At 40.8% G+C, this 22129-nt stretch overlaps 1 protein-coding gene and 1 long non-coding RNA gene across 8 annotated transcripts; one reads left to right on the top strand and one right to left on the bottom strand.

Annotated features, from left to right (window-relative positions):
* Nucleotides 1-1457: 1457 nt before the first annotated feature.
* On the bottom strand, nucleotides 1458-18947 carry csf1b (colony stimulating factor 1b (macrophage)). Of its 7 annotated transcripts, none has more exons than XM_061272206.1 (9): nucleotides 18610-18947; nucleotides 10374-10487; nucleotides 9332-9394; nucleotides 7673-7843; nucleotides 7391-7592; nucleotides 7181-7317; nucleotides 4072-4115; nucleotides 3957-3994; nucleotides 1458-1804 (listed from the first exon to the last, which is right to left on the bottom strand). In XM_061272206.1, exons 1-8 carry the CDS (start codon nucleotides 18649-18651, stop codon nucleotides 3958-3960), a joined length of 810 nt encoding a protein of 269 aa, XP_061128190.1. In that variant the 5' UTR covers nucleotides 18652-18947; the 3' UTR covers nucleotides 1458-1804; nucleotide 3957. The 7 variants fall into 7 exon arrangements, with proteins under 7 accessions (XP_061128190.1, XP_061128192.1, XP_061128191.1 ...); XM_061272208.1 differs by having other exon boundaries at nucleotides 18606-18899; XM_061272207.1 differs by having other exon boundaries at nucleotides 10374-10493; nucleotides 18606-18894.
* LOC133149966 (uncharacterized) lies at nucleotides 11580-22113 on the top strand. Its single transcript, XR_009713708.1, has 3 exons — nucleotides 11580-11647; nucleotides 12299-12387; nucleotides 22022-22113. It is a non-coding gene; the product is annotated as an uncharacterized LOC133149966 (long non-coding RNA).
* The last annotated feature ends 16 nt before the right edge of the window (nucleotides 22114-22129 follow it).

Here is a 22129-nt window from a genome sequence, read left to right on the forward strand (position 1 = left end):
AACCAGTAGTTTGCTAAAGGTTTCTATCTTTGTACGTAGAGAATTCCTGAAGTAGCTTTTCATCCAATTTCACTGCAAGTGAAAAAAGATTATTTAGTTTCTTAGTTGCAGGTATTTATTTATTGATTTATTTACTTATTTATTTATTTAATTCAAAGTGATTACCAGTGCGCTTTTGATTATTTTCATTCTTTTTTTGGCTAGTTTCATCCAATTTCACTGCAAGTGGAAAAAATATATTTTTGATTTTACCTCTTAGTAGCAGGTATTTATTTATTTATTTATTTATTTATTTATTTATTTATTTATTTATTTATTTATTTATTTATTTATTTATTTATTTATTTATTTATTTATTTATTTATTTATTTATTTATTTATTTATTTATTTATCCATCCATCCATCCATCCATCCATCCATCCATCCATCCATCCATCCATCCATCCATCCATCTTCTTCCGCTTATCCGGGGTCGGGTTGCGGGGGCAGCAGCTTCATGAGGGACTCCCAGACTTCCCTCTCCCCAGCCACTTCATCTAGCTCATCCCGGGGATCCCAAGGCGTTCCCAGGCCAGCTGAGAGACATAGTCTCTCCAGCGCGTCCTGGGTCGTCCCCGGGGTCTCCTACCGGTTTATTTATTCATTTAATTATTTTATTCAAAGTGACTACCAGTGCGCTTTTGATTATTTTGATTTTTATTTGGGCTGGTTTTATTTGATTATGTACACCTAGGTGTAGCTGCTTTGTATCTATCACATGCCATAATTTGATCACGTCCATTGGTTGCACATGAGTAAAATGTGATTCATGGTTAATCGAGGCCATTTCCCCAGCTTCTCCTTAGAAATCATAAAATATGCCTGTTAAAGGAGAAAGTTGATGAGCGATGTGATTGATTGTGTATTGGAAAATTGACAAATGTGATAAAGTGGTGTTGTAGATCATATTTTATAATGCACGTGTTGGCTTTTTGTAGAAGCTGGACGCTAGACGCGTGTTTTCCCATCGCCGTCCTTTGCTCTCTCATACACATATGTGAGAATGTTCCAGTTCAGTTGTGACGCGTAGTGATTCATTCTAATCCTTGTGGACACATTTTTAAAAATAAATAAACAGACCAAGTCAAGAAAACGTTTGGGAATTCAAGTGCAACACTTGTACAACACGTCTATTCCGCCTTTCAGTCATTTTCACTCATTGCACCATTTAGTAAAATTTCATGCTTGTATATACAAACACAATTTCCTACCAAATCCTGTCAAGCCCTTAGAACTGAGCTTTCGTTGTATGGAACTGGTAGAAACCTCTTTTTTTTTAATTTTAATTTTCAAATAAGTGTTTCTAACCAAAGACGAAATGTTCTCCAGGGTTTGTCAAATCAGGCTGTAAAATGCGTGAAGCGAATCATGTGTTCTTCTCATTCCAAATAGACATGATGGATTTGTAAATAAAATGTACAATATGGATTTGCATTTATTATACAGAAATTGTATAGAATGAAACTAATAAATAACTTTTTTGAACAACAATTGATTAGACGATAAACAGAGATACGTTAGTCAACATGTGGAGTGGAGAAATACTTTTAGTGGGCTTGAAATGTATTTGTGATAGGATGCATACACATAATATACGCAGTATTTTTTTTTTCTTCAACAAATGTCCGTCATTGTTCCCCGTCAAAGGGAAACGTTCAGTTAAATTAGTCAGCACGGCAGATTCACTGCAATGAAATGTTTGTTCTTTGTGAGTCAACCGCAGGTCCTCACGAGGGCTCGATCTGCCGCTGCGGGCTGGCAACACTGCAAATACAAAAAAATAAAAATAAATCAACCCGGCAGCTATAGATCACACTGAAGAAGCATCGCATGCCCTGCGCTGTTTGACTATTTAAGATCTTCAGGTATTGGAAAATGATTTCTGCCAGAGACATACTTCTGCGTTGATGTACGAGGGTGAGGTGCATAACCAAAGCATTCCTGTAACATTCCCGTTAATACTTTCAAACGTTTTCAACTTTTATCCTCCCCTATTGTGGGTGAAAATGCACTTTTCTTTATTGTTTTTTTTCCCCCTTTCAAACTTTCCAAATGTGCCTGTTTTTTTTAAAACTCTTTTTTTCTAGCTTGTGCTTTAGCGACAGAAACAGTTAGCATCTAGTCATGCGTCAAGTGTCCGTCATATACGATCGAACCCAGTAATTTTTCCAAATAAAATACTTTTCAGCCTCGGGTAGTAAATAAACCGTAAGCGTTTTGTTTTATTATTATTATTCTTTTAACTGTGTGGTCTGCTGCAGCGTGGTCCAAAATGGCCGCCAGCCAGCCATTCGGTCTTGGGCCCGGTAGCTGGGGACCACTGTTCTGAAGTATTTGGCTCAAATGTCTGAGAGAATGACATGTTGCTTTTGGATCAGGCTTGGTCAGTGGTAAATTCCTTTGTCTCATCAGCAGCTTTCAAAGTCAATATTTCAGTTGTTAAATCCGTATTACAAATCAACATACCGTAATTTCCGGACTATAAATCGCACCGGAGTATAAGTCGCACCAGCCATAAAATGCCCAAAAAAGTGAAAAAAAAACCATGTATATGTATATAAGTCGCTCCTGAGTATAAGTCGCCCCCCCACCCAAACTATGAAAAAAAACACGACTTATAGTCCGAAAATTACGGTAATTAGTTGCTGGCAATGGAGCTAGGAAACAGGAAAGACCAAATAGAACAGAGGTCTCAAACTCCAGTCCTCGGGGGCCGCATTCCTACATGTTTTCCAAGTTTCCCTCGTTAAACACACCCTATTCAATTATCAGGCTCCTGCAGAACGTGAGGATGAACTGATAATTTGAATCAGGTGTGTTTAACGAGGGAAACTTTGAAAACATGTAGGAATGCGGCCCCGAGGACTGGAGCTTGAGACCCCTGAAATAAAAGATTTATGGAGCTGGTAAAGAAAAAGCCGCCAAGTAGGTGGAGCGGGAGGGATAAAAGCCGACGATTACATTTAAGACAATCTATCAAATCCATAGAGGAAAATTAGGACAGTGGGTTCTCACGCACTGGAACGTGTCTCAGCCATCATTCCAACTCCTTCATTACAGAAAATGTCTTGTCAAAAATGCCCACAAACTACTTTAACAACTCGACATTAAATTGTAAAACTCATGTTTTCCCACTCGTTTAAGATAAAACCTTTGCATATACGGTAATCCCTCGTTCATCGCGGATAATTGGTTCCAAAAACCACCCGCGATAAGTGAAATCCGCAAAGTACGGTCACCAACAAGAAGTACCGTATTTTCCGGACTATAAGGCGCACCTAAAAACCTAAAATCTTCTCAAAAGCCGACACTGCGCCTTATAGTCCAGTGCGCCTTATATATGGACTAAATTCCTAAATTCAAACTAGCCGGAAGGATTGTGTCATGAAATCAAGCATAAGTGGCCTGCTGAAGACTACGAGTCATGAATCAAAAAGACTATGGATCATTAATTGGTGATTATAAAGTCATTTCTTGCATCTGAAGTTGAAATAAAAAAGATAAAATGGAGAATGATTTGATTTGGATTAAAAATCTGACATGATGCATTAATGGTGCGCCTTATAGTCCGGTGCGCCTTATATATGGACAAAGTTTTAAAATGGGCCATTCATTAAAGGTGCGCCTTATAGTCCGGTGCGCCTTATAGTCCGTAAAATACGGTACTGGGCAGGCTAACGAGTTAGCGGAAAGATGCTAATTCGCGATCGTGCTAACACGCGAAAATGGACTTGTAAACAAACATTTGGACATTTGTCCTAAAGGTTTGACACGTTTCCTCGTTTTATTTTGACTTTTAAATAGTTTTTTAATTTGGAAAAAAAAAATCTGCGATGTAGTGAAGCCGCGATAAACCAAACGCGAAGTAGCGAGGGGTCACTGTAAATGTCTTATGGGAGGAGTCATATCTACTTACATTATTGTAGCTCCATCTCTGTGCCTCGCTGCTCTCTGCTTCAAATGAAATGACAAGATGAATGGGGTAAGCAAAAGGGGGGATGTAATCAAGGCACTGTGCATTGTGTTCTTACCTAGAAGTCATATAAGATGCCAATCTGTGACGAACGTGGCTTCTCTGTGACGAAAAGGACAACATTAGTTGAATGCGACGACTTTCAATACAACGCAGAGAACCACCTCATCAAAATTCAAACATACGGTAAGTCAAAAAAGTCTACACACCCCCAGTTCAAATCATTTATAACTTTTCTCACCATTAATGTTACCTATGAATTGTGCAATTCAACTCGGGGAGAAAATAAATCAATATTTCTGCCAGAGGACAAAAAAAGATAAACAAGTTAGATCATCCGGTTGCAAAAATCCGTGGCAGTGCCAAAATCATCTTTAACTTTGGCTTCATCAAATCAGAAGACATTTTCCCACATTATCAAGATTTAGTGTGTGTGTGTGCATATATAGAAGTAGTTGCAACTTATAAGTCACATCAATGGTGGAAAACATTTCAAGATGAATTATCTTGGCGAGTTTTTGTTTTGTATTCATACATATCAAAACTTGAACAAGGGTGTGGTAGACACTTTTCATCCAATGTAAATCAGGGGCTATGACTACTGGCCAGATTTCCACCACACCATTTTTCATCGAGCGTGAGCTCTATATAATATTTAGAAATTATGCAAGACACTAAGTTATGCCTCTATTTATTACAGCTCACGAGCGTACCTAAATAAACGTTACAGCAGGAGGGGTGCAAAATATTTACTTTTGTAGGTTCATTAGTGGAGCCATAAACACACATAAAAAAACAAACAAGCCCTCAGGCAACAATAACAAGCCTTTATAAAGATAATGACCGAACACGGGTGGTGATGTTTCTCTTGCGGCTTGTTGATGAAGCAAAATATCGAGAGGAACCCAAAATCAATCGGTTGTTTGTAAGTCTCGTATCATCTCTTTGGAATGTTATCGTTTCGATACAAATGTGCAAAATCACATTCAAAAACAAACAAATGGCAGAATAATGGTCACTGTCTGCCTTTTTTTTTTTTTTTTCACTTGGATCCACAACCCAGCCCAGACATGACAATAATGTCGAATTGAATCCTGGTCAGAAGCTGGAGCGGGCTTCATCTTGAAAGTTCTATACGTAACAGAATATTATCAAACTAAAAAGACCTTTTGATTGAAACACAAAATCACCTGGTTAACTCATGCCAAGAAAGTCGTCGAGACAAAAAGGAGTTAATTCATGCGTAATTCTTGTTGGCCCCCGGGCTCCAGCCCGGGTGAGCCCATTGGGAAAGACAGGCTCGCTGATGGGAAAACAGAGCGAGTCAAAGCCGTTGTTTCTTTGGCTCTATTTAGATTCTAAAATGATCCATATGTTTGGATTTCCACGCTGTTCTGGGCAATGCCGCTGTAAAGTTTTGAAGGTAGCGTTGGTCAGACCTCACAGATCTCACCGATGATTTCAAGCCAAGCTGAGCGATAAAAGACGGGAACTCGTAATTAGGCTGCAATCATTTATTGGGAGCACATTTAAGTGTATTCTGACCATATGTTTGCGTACGGGAGTCCCAAGTTGAACTTTCGCTCCAAACATCATTCATTAGAGACTCAAGCAGGGCTGCACATGGGATTGTGGAAGTTGGGAGGATGGATTCAAGCCAAAATATGCCCCGAATGTTCTTTCATTTTTCAATCTTTTATTATTGTAAAATAACTGCCACATGTCATCAACAGGCAACAGTGAGAGGATTTGATTTTTTTTTTGTGTCAGTAAACACTTGCCATGTGCGGCCATGGGATCAAGTAAATCTAATTTGACAACATTCCTCGCAAGAAGTATGAACAGAGATGAGGTCTTAATTATATCGGAATGAAGTTAGTTAAGATGATTTTTGACTCATGAATCCAAGCTGTCGAACAATAGTTGAAATGAAGGAGGGGGCACACAAAATTTGATCGCTGGATGACAAGAATGATATTTTAAATATGGACAAAATATGTGCAAAATGATGTGCTCTTAATATATTTCATTTTCCATTATGTAGTTCATGTATAAAAGAACCAACTTTTAACAACAAAGTGATAAAAAAATCAGTGTATTTATTTTTATTTAAACTATTTTTTTTTAAGTAATAATAATTTATCACATGAGATTTATGAGTCATAATTTCTGTAATAATAGTTCCAATAACTATCAAACAAGCCAGACAAAAATATGATTGCCAAGATAAAAAATCACATGGATTTTTTATGATTAAAAATATGATTGCCAAAATAAAAAATCACATGGATTTTTTATTTTGGCAATCCAATTTTTGTCTGGCTTGTTTGATAGTTGAGGTCGTTATTGGAACTATTATGACTCATTATAAATCTCATGTAATAAATTATTATTCATTAAAAATAGTAATAATTGAAATAGAAATAAATAAATAAATTATATAATAATAATAAAAATAATAAATTAAACAAAAAATGTGACTAAAACTGGAGTAAATAGAGATGGCTGGGACTAATAAGCGCTTTTTGTTCAAAAGATGAAAACTAAAACGGCTGCCAAAAACAACACTGCCAGACGCAGAACGCAAATGCAAAAGACTGATTTCAAAAACCCTCCAGGGAACAATAAGAGCAAGCGCGAGAGCTTACTCAACTTGACAAATTGAACAGCGCAATCTCCTACACCTTGACCATAAAATGTCTGAGAACATTTCGGGTCTTTTTACCCTGCAGCCAGATCCCGTATTTCAAGCCAATGCATGATTTGACACTAGCAACGTTTAGTGTAATTACGTGTTCTGGTTCTTCGCCGCCCGTCTACAAAAAACAAAATATAAATTGACTGCAGCTGCGGATTTTCTTTCATTTGATGTGACACAGCTTGCACAGCTTCCATTACATCTTGTAAGACCGTGACTAAGTTCTGATTCTCCGCTTTTAGCAAAAGATCAAAGTACATTCGGGCTCTGTTGTAGCATGGTACGCGTTATCTTCAATGAGCCGTCTCCGAAAAGCCCTTCATATGGAATGCGCTGTGTAATTGCTCCGCCGCGTTCCTCAACAGGCCTTTGTCAACGAGCGCAACCGACACGCCTAGGCACGAGAGGGTCACGTTGCCGATTGGAGTGGATCAGATGATTTGGGTTAGCAAAAGAGAAGCACCGGTACCTTTTGTGTGATTAGACAGACGAGAGTAAATATGAGCAGTAGTGCTCCGAAGATGGAGGTGATGATGAAGCCGAGCTTGTACAGGTCTCTCAGTGGTCTTCTCTGAGAGGCCTTCACTGACCTCGTAACATAACTGTCTGTAGAAGATTACACACAGTCTGTGATCTCCGAGTAATATGGGAGAAGCCCCGAAAAGATCAATGATCCCACCTGTGCAGGCTTCCGTGGAAGACCCTCGCGGTTGCTCCGTGCTGGAGCCGAACATCTTGGAGTATTCGTACTGGCAATTCCAGTCCAGCGGCGCGTCGCTCTTTGTTACCAACTCCAAATAAACAGAGAGCACCCTCGAAGCTCTCCGCAGCGCCTCTGTGGGAGACCCTCTATAAAGCACTTCAAAACTCTCGGGCTTGTCCTGGAACAGGAAACATTGCATGGTTCTTGAGATTGGTTCCTCCAAGCTTTTTTTGTGATGGATGTTCTAGTGTTACTCACCTCAACCTCCTCGTTGATCTGAGGAACACATTTTTGTGAGTAGATGTTGAGGATGAGAGCTCTCAAAGACTGAACGTAGCGATAGTTGACGGAACCCCTGTTGTATTTGAAGTGGGTGGTGAGGAGCTCCAATATCCAGGGTAAGGCAGCTTTCACAAAGCAACACTTGCTCTGCAGGTGGAGAATTGAAAAAACACTGTCAGGGAGGAGGACTATTAAAATCAAGGATGGGCTTAATCGCAGGAGTGAGTGTAAATAAGGTCTGTTCGTTGGATGAGAAAAAAAAAATCATCTTGAAGCAATCAAGACCAAATGTTGCCTGATGATTAAATCTCAACTAATCTGCAGCCTCAGTAGGATAGGATAGGATGGAATACGACCAGACGGAACAGGATAGGATGGGATGGGATGGGATGGGATGGGACGGGACGGGACAGGACGGTACGGGATGGGATAGGATAAGGCCGGACAGGACGGGAGAGGATAGGATGGGACGGCATAGGAGAGGATGGGATGGGACGGGACAGGATAAGATGGGATGGGATAAGACCGGGCAGGACAGGATAAGACAGGATTGGATGGGATAGGACCGGACATGACAGGATAGGATAGGATAGGACCGGACAGGATAGGACGGGACAGGACGGGATAGGATGGGACGGGACAGGATAGGATGGGATGGGATGGGATGGGATAAGGCCGGGCAGGACAGGATAAGACAGGATTGGATGGGATAGGACCGGTCATGACAGGATAGGATAGGACGGGATAAGACCGAACAGGATAGGACGGGACAGGACGGGATAGGACAGGACGGGGCGGGACAGGATGGAATAGGACGGGACAGGACGGGACGGGACGGGACAGGACGCATCCACACAGATGTCTAGTATGACTTTATTTTGCTCAATTCAACATTGATATAGAAATCAGAGTAAAGAACTTTCTCAAGAGAGTCTCCAATCTCTCGACTGAATCGAGCAAGGGTTGGGAAGCCTGATCCCACAAGAGCTGTATCCTGCCTGTTTTATTTGTCTTCCTGCTGTAACACTCCTGATCCAAACAATCAGCGAGTTCTGTCGAAACCTGAAACGACCCTGATCATTTGAATTGGATGTTGCAGTAGGACAGTGCTTCTCAAATAGTGGGGCGCGCCCCCCTTGCTATACCTGGGGGGGCGCGTGTGACCCTGGGGAACAGGCTTTTTTTTGGGCAGTACTAGAATAAAGTGTAATTGCGCATCTTCACAGCAGGGAGCAGTGGCGCTCTCATTGTTACTTCTGTGACGTTTGCGAAAGTGCAACATTTTACGACTTACAAGACAAGTTAGGATAGTCACGGTGGGGAAGGGGGGGGCGCGAATAGTTTTCTTCTTGCTAGTGGGGGGCGTAACAGAAAATAATTGAGAAGCACTGCAGTAGGAAGACATGGAAAACAGGCAGGATATAGCTCCCGTGGGACCAGACTTCCCTATCCCTGGAATCGAGGAAATTTATTCTGGCTAATGAAATTAGTATCGCTGAATTATTTCAACGGGTGTTTATTTGCTGGACTGACATGTTGATATTTCTCTGCTAGGATTAAAAAAACATTGTAATGTTGATTTGGTCAAATACCCATTTCAACAAGCCTCCACCTAAAATAAAAACAGTACCTTACCAAAGATTTCTGTTCTATGAATGTGTAGGTTATCGAGCACCCGCTCCTCAATTGGTTATCCATCTGTAGAGACAAACAATATTTTCACTACTCAAGTATTTAAGCAGTTTGTTTAAAAGAAAAAACTCCCATTCCTTCCACTCATCCCAACACTAATCGAGTTAAAAGAAAAAGTACGACCACCTTTGTGTCATTAATTACATTTTAAAATGATTACCAGCATGGGTATCATCAATAATTACTAATGAGCATATTTGAAATGGAGTTGGTCGATAGTGACACTTGCTTGATTGTGACTAACTTGGATGCCTTCATGGGCCCCAAAGTTGGGTATTAAAACCAGATCTCTCAAGTCTCCCACACTGGTTGCGAGTGAGTCACATGCATTTGCGGCGCTTGGCGGGATTCTATTTTTCACTCAACAACAGCCCGTCTCAGAATAGATAAAAAAATTGAGGCTTTATTTCCCTCTTCTTTTTAGATCCTTTATTTTTTTATTCTCACATGTTAACGATTTCCCATTCGACAAGCTCTTTTGTTTGATTCTGCTCGATTTCATTGCACAAACAACCGTGTGTCACCTGATTGGCTTTCTTTCCGCTCCTCATTATAGCTCAGCGGTGTTTCAAATTCAGAGGTTTGTGGTGGAGCTGCACTGCGGGCTCGGGTGTTGGCCGAGGTGTGCGAGGGAATTTATTTGCACTGTTAAATGTAACCGCTGTGAAACCATCACCAAAGGATCCATTCATTATTTGAGTTCCGTTCTAATGTTATTTTCTAGATTCTTTCCCTTTTCTATCTCTCCATCTGCTGCATTTGCGTGCACCAAAAGCATCACGTCCATACTTCCTGCCAACGAGTCTTAATTTGATCAACGCAACGTCATTACTGACCTTTTACAGTATTTTTCTTCTTTTTTTTTTTTTAATTCGTGCTATTTTCTTTTCTCTCCCAATAACGCTCTTTATAAAAGGGATTTCTTTGTGCGCGGGGCCCTTGCGCACAATTTCCCTGACTTTCCCCTGGCTCTGAAAACACCTACCAGATGTTCGAGTGTCAGCAGGTGGTCCTTAGTTATGGAGTGCCTGCATGGTCCAGGGACCTCCGCCATGGACAGGGGGAAGCTCAGGAACATAAGCACACACAGACACTTTACCTGCAACTGACACAATCAAACATTTGATGTTTGTAAACATGAGTTGAAAACATTTGAGATGCCAAATTCATGTACCGTATTTTCCGGACTATAAGGCGCACCTAAAAACCTAAAATTTTCTCAAAAACCAACAGTGCGCCTTATAGTCCAGTGCGCCTTATATATGGACCAAATTCTTAAATTTAAACTGGCCCAAAGCATTGGGTCATGAAATCAATCATAAGTGGCCCGCTGAAGACTATGAATCATGACTCAAAAAGACTATGGATCATTATTTTATGATTATAAAGTAATTTGTTACGTCTGAAGTTGAAATAAAAAAGATAAAATGGAGAATGATTTGATTTGGATTAAAAATCTGACATGATGCATTAATGGTGCGCCTTATAGTCCGGTGCGCCTTATATAAGGACCAAGTTTTAAAATGGGCCATTCATTGAAGGTGCGCCTTATAGTCCGGTGCGCCTTATAGTCCGGAAAATACGGTACTTGCGTGAAAGCACTTGGACAAAAATGAATGCATATGTTTCCATTAATGTAGTCCAATTTCTGGGAACGTTAAAAAAGATATAAAAGATGGTTTCATCGCTCCAAATGAAAGCATGACCCGCCATTGTTCGCGGCATGAATTTTCTTTCAGACAAAATTGCGCGTAATTGTAACGATATACCGACCGCCAAAAAAAACAAGCCTTCCGGGAATGCACCTCATGCAGTTGTAATCATGTACTTCAACCATGATTAAGTAGATGGGTGGTGAAAACAAAGTGAGTCAAGCACCTGCAAATTCTTTGCTGTGCTAGTAAAGCTAGCCATGCTAAGTTCTATCAGGCTACTAAATGAGAAACAAGCAACCTTGACAAGCTGCAGAGCTTGGGCAGGAGAAAGTGAAGCCCTCCCATGAGTCAAACACTAAAAAAATAAATGTTATGTTTCCCACAAACTTAATGCGACAGTAGAAATTGCTTACAAATGCATCAGACATGTTTGAACATAGAGTCATTGAATGTGGAGCTAGCGTAAAATTGTTTCCCACGATTCTCCTGTTTTTATTTGATTTTTTCCGTGGGGGTGGAGGGGCGTGTCGCAAAAACCACCAAGTAACCACTTCAGCATCGTCTTGTAAACATGCGTTTGGATTTGGCCAACAGTAGCTTCTGTGTGAGTTTGCGTATCGTGTTTGTGTTTTGCTGTTCAACAAAAGCATTGCCAACTGCGTCGCTACGAAAATCCCGAGCCAGTTGCCGTTTTTATTTTTGTTGATTTGTTTGAAATGTTTTGTCATCTGTGAACCAACAGGAAGCCATTTTATATTGTCCCTTTTTTTAATTAAAATGGTGGTCCATTTGAAAAGTGTTTGATATTTATTCATCGTAAAACAAAAAAATGACACAGTCCTCATCTGTCCGGCTCTTAGAAGATGCTAAATAGCGGTTAGCCATGCTAACTTTGGTTATTGTGATCACTGCTTGTCTGAAACTATTCATGCCAAGCACCACGGGACTTGTCATGAAACTCCTCTTTGGTACCAAAATGTTTCAATATGCAGCCTATAACAATAAAATGAAAGTCACAGCAAGACAACGGCCTAGCTCAAGCTACCTAGCTAATCATATGTGCCAAAGAGGCCTATTCTAACAAGAACTTTCTTCATATCACAACAGCTCACCAGTTGTGTTGCCTCACAACATGCTTGTCATAATACTTGTCATAAAATGTAGACGTTGGTCCTGGAATATGATCTAGCTAGCACCAGTGAAATAAAAACAGTCAAACCGAGAAACGCTTAATATTTGTTCCATTTTATAACAGGCTAGCTGATGGAACGCAAGAAGAGACCGTCTTGGTCATTGGAGAGAAATCGTGTGAGGCTTCAACTAGTTACGACATTCACCACAACGGTAAATTGGATTTTTAATTGCCTTTGCTTATTCCTGTTAAAAAAAATATTTTGACTTGACTTTCATCCCATATAGGTGACTAGTAAAAATCTTTAGTCGTTTAGACAAAACTAAAATTCCCCCATGAGAGATTAATTTCAACCCCGGAGGAAGATTAAATCTTTTTAAGAATAAAATTGTTTTTTTTTTAAATTCCGCGAAAAGCCACAACAAAGCTCGGCGGTTGTGTCAATAAAAATAACCATGTGAGTGCCAAACAAATCTTGCGCGAGATCTAAGTTGGGACAAAACAACACAAAATGGTCTGCTTTACTTTACGTAACATATTGCACATCAAATGACCTTTCATTCAAGTTTCTATTTTGGTGTGGCGACTCCATTTTCGTGTGTTGTAAGGACGGAAAATGACCGTCTGCGTTTGATCAAAAGCGTCATTGTGCTCTTGTCTTTGAGGAGAATTGGCTGAACTTAATTATGGAAAGAAAGCCAAGTTGTGTTTCTTGCCTTAAGAACTGCGTTTCATTGCCTGTGAACTCCCTAGCTAGCTTTTCCCAAAAGCGTCTCCTGGCTGGCCCGGGGACAGAGGCGGAGGGAGGGGTGAGAAAGTCTCGAAGCTATCGTTTCAAGGCTTTTGACCTGGTGAGCAGGAGCGGCCTTTTCCAAATGGTGAAACGGATAGGTTGCCCGCCAAAACTCCTCAGCATCCTCCAGTCCTTCCACACTGACATGAAAGGTACTGTTCAGTACGATGGGTACACTTCTGAGTCCTTTAACATCCGCTGTGGTGTCAAACAGGGATGCGTTTTGGCACCCACTCTGTTTGGGATATTCTTCTCTCTCCTCCTGCGCCAAGCCTTCGGAACATCAACTGAAGGAGTTTACTTACACACCAGGACAGACGGCAAGCTATTCAACCTATCCCGACTGAGAGCAAAAACCAAGGTCAGACCACTCACCATTCGGGACATGTTGTTTGCTGATGATGCAGTATTGGCAACACACACTAGGGAACACCTGCAGACTCTTCTAGACCGGTTCAGCCAAGCATGTCAGGACTTCAACCTCACCATCAGCCTAAACAAAACCAAGACAATGGGCCAGGGGACTACTGTCCCACCCTCCATCACCATCAACAACTACACACTGGAAGCTGTAAGCAGCTTTATCTATCTTGGGTCTACCATCACCTGCAATTTATCACTCGATGCCGAGGTCAGCAGCCGGATTGGGAAAGCAGCTTCTACCTTTGGAAAACTGACACCCAGAGTATGGCAGAACAGCAAGCTCACCATCCATACAAAGGTGCAAGTGTACAGGGCCTGTGTCGTCAGTACACTCTTGTATGGCAGCGAAGCCTGGACTCTTTATGCACATCAAGAGAGAAGGCTAAACTCTTTCCATCTGCGTTGCCTGAGACGCATACTGGGCATCACCTGGCGGGACAGGATCACAGACAGTGCAGTCCTGGAGAGTGCACAGCTCCCCACTATGCTCTCCCTGCTGAAGCAGCGGCGTCTCCGTTGGCTGGGCCATGTCCGTCGGATGGAAGATGGCCGTATGCCAAAGGACGTCTTATATGCAGAGCTAAAATCAGGCAAAAGGCAAGTGGGCCGCCCACTGCTCCGCTACAAGGATGTCTGCAAACAAGACCTCAAATCCTTCAACATCAACCCAGCCATCTGGGAAGACGTCGCCCAGGATCGTCACAAATGGCAACAGGCTCTCCAAAACGGGCTGCAGACCTACGAAATCACCCTGGCTCAACACCGAGAAACGAAAAGGAAATTGAGGAGGCAGCAAGCCACCATGCCCCCACCGCCACCGGGTCTGGCCCACATCTGTAACATCTGTGGCCGTGTCTGCCTCTCACGGATAGGACTCACCAGCCACAGCAGACGCTGTGCAAAGAACATCTAACCTCCAGACACAAGAAATCTATGGTCTTTCGAGACTGTGATGCCGATGATGATTCCTGTTAAAAAAAATATTTTGACTTGACTTTCATCCCATATAGGTGACTAGTAAAAATCTTTAGTCGTTTAGACAAAACTAAAATTCCCCCATGAGAGATTAATTTCAACCCCGGAGGAAGATTAAATCTTTTTAAGAATAAAATTGTTTTTTTTTTAAATTCCGCGAAAAGCCACAACAAAGCTCGGCGGTTGTGTCAATAAAAATAACCATGTGAGTGCCAAACAAATCTTGCGCGAGATCTAAGTTGGGACAAAACAACACAAAATGGTCTGCTTTACTTTACGTAACATATTGCACATCAAATGACCTTTCATTCAAGTTTCTATTTTGGTGTGGCGACTCCATTTTCGTGTGTTGTAAGGACGGAAAATGACCGTCTGCGTTTGATCAAAAGCGTCATTGTGCTCTTGTCTTTGAGGAGAATTGGCTGAACTTAATTATGGAAAGAAAGCCAAGTTGTGTTTCTTGCCTTAAGAACTGCGTTTCATTGCCTGTGAACTCCCTAGTTAGGTTACGTGACATTTACTTAATAACAATTCTGTGCGTTTGAGGCGGCCTTTGACAAACTTTGTTAGGCCCTGAATGCGTCATGGATGACTTTAAAATGGGATCAAATACGTCAAAAAGGCTTTTTAGTGCACTCAAAATGGGTCGTTTTGTCCAAAGGCAGAAGGTTGGGTCTATTTTGTTTTGGTCAATTGGCAGACGTGTTACATTGTTTCATATTCTGGCCTTTTCTTGTGTTACTAATTTATATGTCAAATAGTGATGTGAAAATGAAGCTTCAAATGTGCTCCATGAATTAGTTTTATTTTTTACTATTTTTTTTTAGATAAATGAATATGTATATATGTCAGTATACTTTTAGCCCAATCTTGAACAGAGTGCCCTCTAGAGGAATGCAAAACTACAACTGGTTCATGAAGCTTCATTTTCCATCACTAATGTAAAGTAAAGATCCCTGTATCGGAAATCTGCCTTTCCAAAGTCGATAGCGTTGTTGAGAGCACTCAAATGAATTACTGCAACTCCAGAGTGATAGCTAGACAAGACCCCCCCGAATGAGAACCGTCTCAAACTTTGCAATGTTGATACTACAATGGTTAACTGGGATAGGAAACATATTGTCAAGTGAAGTATTTGCTTTGGAAAGTAATTCCGGCATGCTATTTATTTTACTGCCAATATATCCACATTGTTAGAATAACCTTGAAAGACTGGAATGAAGGGATGAGAACATGCAAATATGCTCCGGATGGGCTGTGAACACTCAAGTGATGCTTGGCTATGTGTTTGGTTCTTTTCTCTTTTTTTTTTTTAAATCAGATTTATCATATCACCAAGGTGTACTTGATGTTGATTTTTTTATCCTCAAGCTGAACCATATGTGCTTTTTATACAAGACTCTTCTTTATTTAAAAAGCAAGAGAGTGCGCAAAAGCGGCCTCTCTGTACCTTTGCAGCACTAATAAAAGATGAGATTTATAATATTGTTCAAAGAAGCCAAAGATGCGTCAAAACGTTATATTATTCTAAGCATGATCACCATGCCACTAGTTTGTTTTCCAGAAAATCTCCTGCCATGCATCACACGTACTTTAAAGTTGACCTGGGCTAGGCTACATTTTCAAAGACCAACATTCCCCCCGGTGTGGTCCCCCGTTCTTGTCGACGGCATTCATTTTAGGACAGCTGGGGTCGTTCGCCAACATGGTACCCGCCGGCAAATGTCTCACTTTGCAACTTTGTTGATTCATTGCTCATCATTGTATAAAGTCAGAGTCTTCAGATACGGTCCAGTAATCAGACAACAGTAGGCAACATGATTCCAAAGATCATTATCCTCCACTGACGACACGCTGCAAATACTTTATGGAAGACGCAAGAAAGAGAAATTTTGGTATTTATAGTTTGAACATAGCGAAGCATTGTAACAATCTTCAACTTCGCATTCCAGCGTGAGGGAGTGACGTCACGTGTGACGTGTTCAGCATGTTGACTCCTCAACGTTAACACAATGGAGTGTGTCACTCTTAAAAGTAAAATATTAAGGTTTGTTGCTCACGCCGTGAACTAGCGTGTTAGCTAGTTTTAATAATGCTACATTAAAAAACTATGCACAGTATGCATTCAAGTTCAAAAAGAAAGTCCCACTCAATCGTGTGACTACAGGAGGTCCCTAAATGTAATCATTATATTTATAAAAAATGTGAATAAAAATGTTAAGTTTGGCCAGTGACAATATGTCAAGTAAAAAAAAATATTTTTGTGTATATATATATATATATTCTTATATATATATATACACACAAAAAGAAAAAAAAAATATATATATAAAATGAATATAATTATAGTAAGTCCAAAAGTTTGTCTTTATTTTCAGTAAAATCAAACTTTATTCTTAAATGCACTCTCAATTAACTCGTTCACTGCTATTTACGGCTATAGACGTCCAAAATCCATTTGAACAGAAGTGGCAATGAATGAGTTAAATGGCAAAATTGGATGTCGTTTTTATAAACAGGGTTGTTATTATCAGCTGAATGTTACTATTGACTTATCTAACATACTTTGGCAGTCAATAGACTGTAATATAACTGTGTTTTGTAAAGTGCAAAGTTCCATTTATCACGGTAACCATAGCAACATTGTTTGTTGTGAAAGGAAGAGTTGGTTAAAAATCTGTTAAAAACAGTATTGGACACTTTTCTAAGTATTTACACCTTAATCAATGATTACATGTTAGCACCATTTTTTTGGTCGTTTTTCGAATGATTCTGACTTGAAATATTACATACGAGTTATCTTGAATAACGACGAGTGAGTTCATGAGAATTGCAGAGTGGCCCTCGCTGGAAATCTGTCAGGGAGTGATGCTAAATGGTGCATGGTTTCAAAATACACAAGACTGCCGTAGGAAAATGTAAATAAGAAGAAGAAAGAAAAAAAAACGTATTTCCTCGTGCTCAATGACGCCTACTACCGAATGCATTTTGGGAAGTGGGACTTTGAAATGGGTGCCAGATGGACTACATATCACTCAAGTTTAGCATTAAAACATAGTGACAAACATGTGCTTCACACACTCTCCACTCAAAGATTTTCTGCCACATGTCCATCACATTTGATTTAGCTTTTGCAGCGAAAATAAAATAAACGGGTGGCAGACAAACAAATGAATTTATTTGAAGCCCGGCCGACATCTGAGATGGATTAGGACATAAAAGACGAAGTTTTGAAGCCACCCTGGGCCAAACAAAAGCCACTTCATATTTCCTTCTAGTTGTTTGTGTATTATTAAGCACCCTAACTAACAAGGGATGAGGCTTTCCTACTTTGTCTGTCTCCGGTCTTAAATGTATTTTTCACATTAACTTTAAATGCCCTGCCACGAGTTATCAAGTTGGATGTGAAGTGTTTGTTAGAATGGATAATGCAGTACAGCCATAATTAAAGAAAAAAAAATAATGATGATGATAACATATATATATATATATTATTATTACTATAATAATTACCGTTTTTTTCCATGTATAATGCGCAAAACTTAACTAATTTATTGTCCTAAAATCTGGGGTGCGCATTGTACATGATTATTTTTTTTTTAAATCCGTATATGATACGGAGGCTGCCATTACAGATGCGCTTTCTTCTCTGCTGTTCACTTCAAACACGCTCCATACGAACACAATGCTCTCATATCAGACGCTTGCTCGATCACCTGCTCGTTTGCTGTCACAATGTACCCTACACAAATCCGAAACATTTCTTCGCTATCGAGTTTGCTAGCGCACGCGCAGTGATACTGACCGGCAGAATAACATCTGGTTGTTCCCAAAGATGATCTTTTTTCTGAAGTAGTTTTACGTTTACGGACTTAAGTAGAAGTCAAAATTTGGGTGCGTATTATACATGGGTACAGGCTTTTTTCCAGCATCGACATGCCATTTTTAGGGTGCGTATTATACATGGGGGCGCATTATACATGGAAAAAAACGGTAATTTAATAATAATCAAATTGATGTGATTCGTGAAGCAGCAAAAACATCAGAATAGCAACAAAACCTTTTCTTGATCGCAAAGCACAAGAGCCCACCTAATAAAATGATAGTAAAGTAACACAATTGATCATTTGACCTGCATGTATCAAGTGTCGTTAATCACACATCAGATACATTTCAAGTCATCAGCCCACATGTCGAAGGATGCAAATGCATTGAAAGAGAGAAGCGATAAGTTCTCACCTACCTTAGCCTTGCTCTGAGTCAGGGTTGGCACAAGGAAGGTCATCTGGTATGTGTTTGACAATGGGAAACAAATCCTCTGTCACACACATTGAAGCAAAGCGATTCTTCTCATATATTGAGTTTCACTCCGCAGAAAGGACTCTCCTGCTGGGGGAGTATTGCACGTCGTCATGTGGCGCGCTTCGAAGCCACTGGCTCAAGTGCTCCTCTTGCAGAGTCCAAAGCGAGACTAACCGTCTCAGCGGGCTGACAGCCCTTATACAGACCTCCCATCTCTCGTCTCGCAGACAAGATCCATCCGGGCCTTTGCTCGTTTTTTTCATTTTTCCTGTATGTGGACTATAAAATGCATTTTCGTTGACGCCAAAAAATCGTCATGTAAAATTTGCCAATGGCCTTTTTACATTCAAGTACTCTGTGTAGAATGCATCATGGCCAAAATGAAGATTAAATGGCCAACAGGGTCTGGTGGTTTTCGTGTGGGGACAGAGTTGCATTTAATGTCACCAATCTAGAAAAGTGGTCGAAGCCTCACCAGTCAATCTATGAATGGTGCGGGGTTATTTATTTTGTTCCAGAAAGAAATATTTGTGGATATATAAGTTTGCTTGTGAGTCCACAATGAATGAATCCATCCATCCATCCATCCATCCATCCATCCATCCATCCATCCATCCATCCATCCATCCATCCATCCATCCATCTTCCTGTGGGGTCCCGATCCATTCCCACGATGTGGAGGAGCATTAACCCCATCTCTACTCTTACTCCCTATGGAGGAAATTCATGACATCTTGCCTCTGTCATTTCGTTCTTTCAGTCACGACCCACAGCTCATGATCATAGAACTTACATTGACCTATCAATGAAGCGCCTTTTGGGGCTCAGCTTTTCAAAAAGAGCACAAACTCCAAAAAGACCGCAAACCTTTCATCAGCCTGTTGATCTCTCCTGCTCCATTTTTTCTTTTGTCACAAGAACCTAAGTTGCTTGCAGTCCTCCATCTGGCAGGATCTGGAGGACATCAGAACTTTTTCTGACCATGTGAGATTCGGCGGTGGTGAAAACCTTCATACTTAGCCGCAAGCCATTTCAGCTCGAGTTGAAGATTACAGCTTGACAAAGCCAACAGAACAGAGGAGCCTGATTTCCCAGGAGTTAAAACAGCCTCAGGTTTTATTTCTTGAAAAGGGGAACCACCACTCTAGTCAACCACAACATTCAGGAACTGCTAGCAGCCCTTGAACTGAGGAGCTTTTTAACAACATCAGCTACCTCAAGGCAGAGACCGAAAGAACCGACTTTGAAGAGGTCTTCAAAGTGATCTCCCTGCTGACTCACAATGTACCAAGTCGAAGTCAGCTGCTCTCCAACCCCGTAGTGTAAATGACGACTTCCTCCTCCCAAGAACCCGGTGGAATAGAATTCCACAACCACCAAAGCCGCATTCCGCTTGACCAGTCTGTACGCATCGGCGACCTCCCAAGTCCCATAGTCCTCCCAATCGCAGTCTTCCAGATCTAATTGGCCAGCAGAACAAGTTGTTCTCCTCCAAGAACTCCAAAAAGGTTGGCTACACTGAGCCGTTGCTTATTGAGAGCTGCAATAATTGCTTTTATTGAAACGAATCGCTTGAGTTTGTATTGGAACTCGAGATTAATTCTTCGTGATCACTTGATTTTTGCTCTGGCGGTATATTTGTTTTCTGAATATTCGCCAATGAGAAACTTTACCAGTAGATGTAGCTTGGGCCCGGGCTTTGTCTCCTCCGTACTTCATATCAAAACAATAGTTGCGACATTGTGAAACCGTGTCGGTTTTTCGTCACCACACAAGAGTCTCTCGTTTCACCAAGTGGGAACCAGATAAGTTCTGCGATAACTATTGTTCTATAAACTTGAAAATGTCCCCTGCTTTTCCTCACCAGGTCCAGAGGGCAAAAACTCTGCCACAGTTTGATATAATCGGTTGTCAGTGCCCAAACTCATTGACTGCCATCCATGTTCAAATGGATTTCTGATCTCCTTTCGCAGCGAACGAGTAAAGGAGTGCCAGTTATTATTGCAAAGCTAATAAAGCTAGCTCCACCGGAACCTGTTAACACTGGAACAAATTTGATGGGAATGCGGCATCACAAAGTGAAACATCTGTTTGCGAAATTATCTCAACCTTCTTTTCAAAAATGTGTCCACATCTGAACTTGCAGGGCAAAAAATATGATCAAGGGCCAGGCACCCTTCTGTTCCCCAAATAGTTTTGTTATCACACATTTGGCCGCAATGAAATTTAAGTGAGAAAGAATAACAGAGTGAACTGAAAACTCTGCGGGCATCGGCAAACGCTACGGGAGGCAGGCGGTGTTGATGCTGCTCAAAGATTCCTGAACGTTTTATCATCCATATCACATTGTGCTAGACCGGTGTAGACCACTTCAACAGTGGAGGGAGACTAGCGACCTTCTTTGGCTATCCAGCAGGTGCAATGTTCGAGTAAGTCACAGTATCAACGATGAACACAGCATGTGCCTTGAGTTAAGATTTCTTACATTTTACGAGGTACCATTAAGCTCCTCGCTTTTACGGCTAAAATAATCGCTGTGGGTTAAGGTTTGCGTTGCATGGTTTCTTTTATGACCATTTGCACCTTTCTGAGTCGACGAGAATCCAAAGGTGACTTACCATGCAGTCATTGAGCTTTTACGTCGTGACGGTGGGTCAAATACTTTCAGAGAGATTGCCCAGGAGAGAGTGAAAACTCGGTAATGACGGGTAGAGAGATCTTGCAGTTTTCAGGTGGTAACCGCAGCTGCGGCTTGGAAATGTACACCATGTCAAAAGTCACACATTTGTGCATGAAGTGTAGGCTGTGTTGAGTTTGAGTCGGAAAAATAATCGATAATAATAAACAGATCTCAGTTGAGCACTTATACTCAGGAGCGACTTATATACATATGTTTTTTTTCACTTTTTTGGGCATTTTATGGCTGGTGCGACTTATACTCCGGTGCGACTTATAGTCCGAAAATTACGGTATATTTGTCCAGAAATAACAATTACTGCTAAGATATTCTTTTTGGGCTATGCCTGAATGTTTTTGGATATCACCCCATTCTAATAAGGTCGCTAGGTTTTTTTTGTTTTTGTTTTTAAACCTACATTTTTTACTTTTTTGAGAGGGTTTTACATTTTTTGAGAGTGGAGAACCAATCGTTTTGAGGACTGCTTGAATCAGTCACAACACAGCATATTTTTATTGCAGACTGACTTGAACAATTGATGCCATTTTTTGTCATAATTGTTGTACTCGTTGTACTTGTTGAGAACAAACCAACAGATCCCCCGCCTTACTCAAAGGGGAAGTCGACAAACGTTTCCTTGACGAGATAATCAGTTGTATGTTTTTTTCCATCTCAGAGGGCGGCCATTTTGTCACTTGCTGTCGACTGAAAATGACATCACAGTTGCCAGGTGTCAACAACCAATCACGGCTTAGCTTCAGAAAACTGATGAGCTTTCTCTCCA

Source organism: Syngnathus typhle, linkage group LG2, assembly GCF_033458585.1.
Source record: "Syngnathus typhle isolate RoL2023-S1 ecotype Sweden linkage group LG2, RoL_Styp_1.0, whole genome shotgun sequence".
NCBI lineage: Eukaryota > Metazoa > Chordata > Actinopteri > Syngnathiformes > Syngnathidae > Syngnathus > Syngnathus typhle.